The sequence below is a fragment of the Mizuhopecten yessoensis genome, unplaced genomic scaffold (genome assembly GCF_002113885.1).
Source record: "Mizuhopecten yessoensis strain PY_sf001 unplaced genomic scaffold, ASM211388v2 scaffold4223, whole genome shotgun sequence".
In the NCBI taxonomy this organism is placed as follows: Eukaryota; Metazoa; Mollusca; class Bivalvia; order Pectinida; family Pectinidae; genus Mizuhopecten; species Mizuhopecten yessoensis.
In genome coordinates, this window is record NW_018405437.1 from 270,813 (window position 1) to 279,387 (window position 8,575).

At 38.0% G+C, this 8,575-nt stretch overlaps 1 protein-coding gene across 1 annotated transcript; it reads right to left on the bottom strand.

The window, feature by feature from the left end:
- Window positions 1-3,471: 3,471 nt before the first annotated feature.
- LOC110448724 lies at window positions 3,472-8,340 on the bottom strand. Its single transcript, XM_021495113.1, has 4 exons — window positions 8,082-8,340; window positions 5,582-5,769; window positions 5,083-5,193; window positions 3,472-4,179 (listed from the first exon to the last, which is right to left on the bottom strand). The coding sequence occupies exons 1-4, from the start codon at window positions 8,246-8,248 to the stop codon at window positions 3,614-3,616; spliced, it is 1,032 nt and encodes a 343-aa protein (XP_021350788.1). The 5' UTR covers window positions 8,249-8,340; the 3' UTR covers window positions 3,472-3,613.
- Between the last annotated feature and the right edge of the window lie 235 nt (window positions 8,341-8,575).

The window sequence follows — 8,575 nt, forward strand, 5'->3', positions numbered from 1 at the left end:
CATGTGCGTGTTAATTGGACGGTATCATATGTTGGTGTATTTCCCTCCTTGTGATAGCCAGAATATAATGACTTGCTTTCCTCTGTGTAACATGTGCGTGTTAATTGGGCGGTATCATATGTTGGTGTATTTCCCTCCTTGTGATAGCCAGGATATAATGACTTGCTTCCCTCTGTGTAACATGTGCGTGTTAATTGGGCAGTATCATATGTTGGTGTGTTTCCCTCCTTGTGATAGCCAGGATATAATGACTTGCTTCCCTCTGTGTAACATGTGCGTGTTAATTGGACGGTATCATATGTTGGTGTATATCTCCCTCCTTGTGATAGCCACGATATAATGACTTAGTTCCCTCTGTGTAACATGTGCGTGTTAATTGGACGGTATCATATGTTGGTGTATTTCCCTCCTTGTGATAGCCAGGATATAATGACTTTCTTCCCTCTGTGTAACATGTGCGTGTTAATTGGACGGTATCATATGTTGGGGTATATCTCCCTCCTTGTGATAGCCACGATATAATGACTTAGTTCCCTCTGTGTAACATGTGCGTGTTAATTGGGCGGTATCATATGTTGGTGTATTTCCCTCCTTGTGATAACAAGGATATAATGACTTGCTTCCCTCTGTGTAACATGTGCGTTGTAATTGGGCGGTATCATATGTTGGTGTTTTTATTCCCTCCTTGTGATAGCCAGGATATAATGACTTACGTCCCTCTGTGTAACATGTGCGTGTTAATTGGGCGGTATCATATGTTGGTGTGTTTCCCTCCTTGTGATAGCCACGATATAATGACTTGCTTCCCTCTGTGTAACATGTGCGTGTTAATTGGGCGGTATCATCTGTTGGTGTATTTCCCTCCTTGTGATAGACAGGATATAATGACTTGCTTCCCTCTGTGTAACATGTACGTGTTAATTGGGCGGTATCATATGCTGGTGTGTTTCCCTCCTTGTGATAGCCACGATATAATGACTTGCTTCCCTCTGTGTATCATGTGCGTGTTAATTGGGCGGTATCATCTGTTGGTGTATTTCCCTCCTTGTGATAACAAGGATATAATGACTTGCTTCCCTCTGCGTAACATGTGCGTGTTAATTGGGCGGTGTCATATGTTGGTGTGTTTCCCTCCTTGTGATAGCCAGGATATAATGACTTGCTTCCCTCTGTGTAACATGTGCGTGTTAACTGGGCGGTATCATATGTTGATGTATTTCCCTCTTTGTGATAGCCAGAATGTAATGCCGACTTTAGAGTGCTTCCTCACAAAACAAGGTATTCAACCCAGTCACGTTATGGGAAAATCACTTTTCTACCCTAAAGGACATTGTACACATATGAAATATTTTTAATAGAAAGAGTATTGAACTAATGGCATCTCCATCTCTTTCATTAAGAATCTGGTTCAATCCAATTCACTGTTGTTTAAAAATCGTCTTCGACCACTTTCGATTAGCCCGGCATATCCTTCGACTCGAAGACTAGAAGAAATTATGAGGTCGTCGAGAAGGAAGTTAAAGTGTAAATAAAGAAAGTGCAGGCAAACGAATTTCTATAAAATAGTAATCCATATCTTATTTAATCATAATTATGGAGAAAATATCACGGCTACTTCGCTGTATTTTTACAATTTTTACCCAACTGTTTTCGTTGTGTTCGTCGTATTTTAGTTATAACCCTAAACACCCTTTGAGCCATGGGGGCCCCAAAACCACCGTATTTGTTCCCGCACTTAATAAAAAATAACTAAAAATAAGAATTGTGGTGCGAAATAACAACTCGAATGATGTTTTCATCGACTGATACAAAAGGCTACCGTATGGTACACGTTCTGTGATGACCTCACTCTTTGAAATCAAAGCGTTCTGATGATGTAATCATTTTGATACGTTATCAGGAGTACATTGGCTCATTGAAATCCGTCCTTGGATTAGCGCGCACAATCAGCAACCATTTTTTATTTTTCGTAAATATTGATAAACTTTATCGGTCGTCTGAGAAACTCTTTAGATAACAAACTTGAAAACAGGTTGCAATGTACTTAACATCCCTGCTTACACAACTATTTGTGTGATTTTTTTTATATAACAAGATAACTGTATACGTGAATTCCATGTGAATGTTTAACGTGCATCACCCAAGATCCGGGGTAGTGGACTCTGCGATACTATTTCTTGTTCCCCGAGGTTTGTCGTAACATGGATGGCGACTTGTATTGATTTTGAGTAGTGACGCGGTTCATGACACGCACACTTTGTACACGTTTATGATTTTGAAATTACCCAGTACTCATCTGTATTTTAAATTCATAAAGTTAAGGGGTTAATTACTAATGTATAAAGGTGTCGTAACGTGTGTATCTTTCATTCAATCTTGATAGACTGGTAATTCATTAGTGTGCTTTACTGATTAAAAGAAATATTATAATAATGTAGTTGATTTCTATGGAGATAAAATGGTGCTGCATTTCATTACAATATATTCAGGATTAAGAGTACGCATGAATGCATAACAAAGCATAGGTTGCGAACTATGTGTGCACGAGATATTGAAAGAAGTAATATTTATTTCTTACAAAGTTCCTTATCAGCGGCAAAATTAAAATAAAAACAATAAGCTAGGTATTACCAAATAGTAAATTTAGATATGCATACCTGTTTTTCTGTGCACGTCGCTTTTAAATGTATAGTAGTAACCCGACTTAGTTAATTGATGATTTTAAACACGTGTAGGTGTTAGAACGACAGATATCAATGGACTTACCATGCTATTCAGGATATAAAGTAATATATAGACGACCAGTATACCAGTCCTTGTTTACATAAAGTTTTATATATTATAAAATATAATTACATACGTCCCGTTTTTGTATATCCGACATTCCTTTTGGACATGAGCTAGGCAGAAAAGGAATCCAGAAGATTGATGCAAACGGACCAAAACACTATCTTTCCTGGGGGCGTAATGGTATCACATTATGAACGGAAATTGATAAAACGTTTAAAAGTAATGATTCATGCAACCAATTCGAGATTTACAAAGGGTGTAAAATTACATTTTGTGTATAGATTAATGATATGTGGTGAATTATCGTAACAAAGATTGACTTTCGGTCAAAACATTAGCCGTTTATAAAATGTTGTTGAGGTGAAAATGTGAAAAACAGTTTTAAAATAACACTTTTTTGGTAACATAATCTTTATTTCTTACCCTGTTTAAAAAACAATTCACTCAAAATATAAAGCAAATCTAATAAGTGTTCTGTTTGAACATTATAAAAGGTCACAGTTAAACTTATCTGATAATACTACTTTCCATATATGACATGCACTTGCTAAATGCTAAAGCGATATCGACTATAGTGATAACGTCCTGCTACTTTATAACAAGGACGGCAGTGTCTAAAGCTATTTAGTCACATACAGTATACTATGTACTATAAAAATCATTTAAAATTCCCTAGGCAAAAACAGTTAAATCTTTATTAAAAGAAAGCACGCGTGTTACTTGGAACAAAAGCATATAGTCCTAACATGATGGCGATTCATCTTGCAGATTGATAAAGCGGAATATATCAGACAGAGTAAATCGTTCTGTTTGTTCTTGTCTCTTATGCCTTGATACATGTGAAGTTGCAAGCCAAAGGACTTCCGATATGGCGTTTGTCCTTAACTTGCCAGCCAGAACTGGTTAAAAACTTTTCTTTGTTTTCGGTTCCCCAACCTACGCCGTATCCAGCTCCACCTTCTATCGCCATACTGCGTGGGAGACATGATACGGAACTAAGGGCGTATCCCACTCCTGCCACGTAACTATCACCGACGTTATCCCTATGGTTACTGTGTACTTCCGGGTCCGTGATGGATGCGTCACCTCCGTCCTTCAAGACGCGATTAACCTCCTTCATGACACTAACATGATCAGCCAGATCATGAAGAAGGTCATACAAGATCACCCAGTCAAACTTGCCTTTCCAGTCTGCGGGTAAAGATGTCGCGTCCTCTTTTAGAAACTTCACGTTTTTGATGCCTTCCGCTTTGGCGGCTGCAATGGCTTTGGTTGTTGCAACTTCGCTGTAGTCAACACCGTATATTTCTGCGTCTGGAAAATGCCTGCGTAACGCTCTAGTTAAACATCCTGCTCCGGATCCTAGATCAAGAATGGTGACCATCGACTCTAAATGTACAATGAAATTTGACGTTAGAGATTTTACATTGATCAAGATCTTGCTTGCGTGATATATTCATGTGATGTTTTTCATACCACTACACATACAAGTATACCCCAGAATAGTACTATGCGCACATATAAGATTTATACAGTACCGTTGTTTGTTTGACATTGATAAAGGTTTTCTCTATTCGGTTTCAAAATATGCATTGCCTTGCATGTACAACAGAACATTACTTGCAAATGAGGAGGTTATACAATTATGTAATAGACCCTTACTTGTGAGGGTATCAAGACAACGGCAGAACCTTACTTCTGTGAGTGTACATGTAAAGCATTACATATAAGCAATAACATGTGAACAACATGACATTTTGCTCCAGACAATATCACAAGGAATACCATGTTGAAGAGGAAAATATCGTAACATTAGAGTTTGAGTCCACGGGTGAGTAGTAATAAAGACTAGCGTTTTCTCTGGGCGGAGTCAACAAGATTAATGATAATATGTCAAAACAAAGAAATGTGATAAAATCCTACTCTAGTGGCAATACATTTAAAAATTCTCCGCTGTACGGGAGAAAGATAGACTCATTATTCGCGAGAATACAATGTCATATAAACTCCTCACTTTGCAAGAGCATTAAGCGTATTTCTCTTTTATGAAGTCCAAACGACAAAAAGTGTCTTTGGAATATATACGGCATTTTGCAAGAATTTTACGATGAACTTGTCAATTTCTGTTTGATCAATGCAATTTGATGAAAAAGTGCTATAAGCCGGACTAAATGTAATTCGATACATCCTTATTATGCTTGAAATTAATTCAAATTGGTCGGGAGCCAATATCTCTAGAGCAAAATTAATAAAATATCAATTATGAGTTGTTATAATGCGATAAAACCTTACTTGTGAGTTTCTTGGCTGGCTCCAGGAGCTGGGTCACAACAGTGTCTGTATCTGACATCCTGTCGTCAGTGACGTCAAAGACCTCGTCTGGCTCATCACCAAGGGGGTAACCTAGGAGTGATTTCTAAGTATCAATTAACTTGATATTATGCCGCTAGGTGCGGGTTTGACTCAGGATCTCGAATTGTATCGATGTTGTTTATGTTATGGCAACCCTTGTTTAAAGTATCACTTTTCTCTTTTGTATGCATTGTTATAGGTTTGTACATGAAAAAATAGTAAAATAAAGTTCGGTTTGAGAAATTCATTAGGAAAGTTACCCTTACCCCTATAAACTAAAACTGTCTTTGTCAGTTCTATGGTATATTTTCCTGGATATTAATATTATTAGAAAATAGAAACTTATATTCAGTAGAAGAGACTAATGCCATATGTTCCTTATATACATAGTAGCATCTGGGCGTTTTAAAAGGTTCGTCTAGGTAGTTGCTACACTAACCTCGAGGTCCATCCTTTCTGAAGCATTTCTTTGCTTTAGCAGTCAAAGTACCAATGACAGGAAAAAGGAAGGCAAACTCAATTCCCTGAAGTCCCGGTTTGAGTGACGTAGGGATGAAGTATTTGTCGGAGGTATCTATTGATACGATCCTGGTGGCGACCATACAGCCCAGCCACTCCTGGACATACCTACAAAGGGAGGTAATTACATTTAATACATCACTAATTAGACTGTGCAGACTAGCCACTGCCGGACATACTTGCAAACGGAGGTAATTACACGTTAATTATCACTAGTCAGGCCGTACGTTAGTCTAGCCATTCCTGCACATATTTACAAAGGGAGATAACCACTCGTTTTACATCAATATTCGGATCGTACAGCCCAGCTACTTAATCTTGAGGTTCGTTTTTTTCTCCTAAATTATATATTCCATTCGGTGGCGAATTAAGTATGTCCTTAAAGGGATAGCAAGATGCCCAACAGGTCTCAACGCTCACATGAATTTCATTGATTTAGAGTCAATAACTACAACTTGTTTTGAAAAATTCCTGCAACTGAAAGGCGAGGATGGCTATGTTGGATTTTCAGATTAGCACAAAATGCAAGGACACTTCTTTGGAAGCAACGAGTCAGGAATTAACACAATTTAAAGAAGCTAAATAAGTGCTATACAATATGTACAAACTGATCTAGTTTCTTAACTAACAGATATTGTCTATATGTATTGCACGATCAGTAAACACAATATGTCTTTAATACAGCACAAACAGTTAGACAAGAGGCCAATGGGACTTGACGGTCACCTGTTATTTAAATAAACATGTATGTTATTTGTTGTTGTGATGTATAAAATAGAATTAAAAGCGCCATACGATCTTCCCATCTATGAAGAGGATTTGATTCCACCATTTTGTCCACGCCCCTAAGACCCCGGAGGTGCACCTTACGATCTTCTCATCTGTCCCCGCCCCTAAGACCCCGGAGGTGAGTCAGTTATCAATGTTTATATCTCACTGCAATAACAGGATGGTAATTCCAAACAATTTTAAATTATTTTCCACTGAAAGAAATCAAAATATAAACTATAATAAACTTTAGATAGAATGGATGACACGGGGGAAACGAAAATCACAATTTTGATACAGCACCTTATGACAGTGACGGGTATTTGATTCCAGCATATCGGGGTCTGAAGAAGACTGTTTAGGTTTTAGCCAATCGGACCACTTTTTGCCACGCTCCTCAGGCCCCTTGGGGTTAGATCCAAATAATTCATAAATTTGGTTTGGCTTTGATAAGATAGCCTTTCTGCAAAGTTTAATCGAAATTGGTTCAGTTGTTTTGAGAAGCCAAAAATGTAAATAGTTTACGCACGACGCACGAGCACGGACGAAGACGGTTGGCAATAGCTCTCATGAACAATCATGTGAGCTAACTATAGGAAAGATGGTCAGGATAGTTTGTTCCACTCCTTCAGTACAAAGCGTAATCTTACCACTGTATCCTTTAATTGTTCGGTCACAATAACTGTTTAGTTGAACAACAAGCAGAGCCAGCGATAAATGTTGTTGATAAGGGTTCTTATGATTTTCGGTATCCAACACAATGCGACAAGTCCGTATTTTTAGATTTGATAGGTACATGTACTGGGACAGAATAAAATACAAAAGTATGATAAGCTTTCATTTCCTCATTCGAATATTTACAAATGTATTGGTGGGATTTCCTTGATAACTATACAAGCCTTTTCTCTTTGTAAGGAGGAAATGCAATAGTCTTTTTCAAAAAAGGATCAGGTTTGTCGCTGAAGTTTGTCAGTCACCACAAGTCCTTGCTTATCATGCAGATCGTTTAGAGTAGTTTGGAAATCGTGGTATTGAATACAGACTTTTGTTTTGTTTTCATTTTGGATTTCAAGCTGATGATTCGCTTTTTGTATTGAGTGACCTCGTATATTAGCCGGCTCTGAAAATGTATCAACTTCGGCATGTCTGTGCCCAAAGTTTAGCACAGCCTTCGTCAGAATCTGCCCATGAATTCCCCAATTGGTGATAGGAGTCTCTCTTTGTATCCTTCGTGATTGTTAACCTAGCTTTACAGTAAAGGTAATATTAAGATCTGCAGTGACTACATGTCCAGCATGACCAAAGTAAAAATATAGAGTAAGATCCTGTCGAAGGGGGCGTTGTCCTGAGGCCATCTAATTTCAGCTCGTAAAGCGTTGGTCTGTAGTTATGTAGAAAATGTAGCAGCTATATGCTCAGCAAGACATACTTGGGGTACATCGATAATTGAGTAACAGTGGTGTGTTATCTATGACGGATTTTATGAAAATCAAGGTAAGGGAGGTCGTATTAAAAAAAAAAAAAAAAAGTGACCGAAGAATGTCAAAAATTGTTGATAAATATTGACCGTATGGTCACTTTGTATGTTTAGGGCTTATTAAACACCACTCGCATTAAACATCTCTAACACAATAGAGCAGACACATGCTTACCTCTCCTTCAGATTGCAGGCGTCTGCTAACTGCTGTGAAGACACGGGTTTGTCAAGTTTTTTCAACTCATCAAAAAGGCCAAGATCTCTACCTATTGTGAGCGAGGAGGTGATGTAACTCCCAGCGATGAAGTTCGATATATTTTGAGAATATTCTTTCAAATCCATTTTGCTATTTCAGCTTTGAAACGCCTTCCTAGACCTTTAACAACAGTTGACGAGAAGGCCCTTCCGATCGGTTTGTCCCGGGCGCGAATGAAATCAAATGGTTATCTGCATTTATATATATCTGTAGAATTGAGCTACGAAAGCCGCCCAGTGCTATATCTGAGCACTATATCGTGTCACTGCATTTTGAAATAGCACAAGTCACCTACCTAGCAACCTTTCCTTGTCCTATGTCTCAATTTCGATATGACGATTATTTGAAAACTTGTATTGCTGCATTTTATTTTCAAAGTCAGAGTAGATTAATATGATCAACCCTCTAGAGGA

Coding starts and splice junctions, on each gene's coding strand:
- LOC110448724 (XM_021495113.1), bottom strand. CDS start 8,248: ATGGATTTGAAAGAATATTCTCAAAATATATCGAACTTCATCGCTGGG. Junction 5,194..5,581: donor CAGAAAGGATGGACCTCGAG/GTTAGTGTAGCA, acceptor AATCACTCCTAG/GTTACCCCCTTGGTGATGAG. Junction 4,180..5,082: donor GCCAGCCAAGAAACTCACAA/GTAAGGTTTTAT, acceptor TTGTACATTTAG/AGTCGATGGTCACCATTCTT.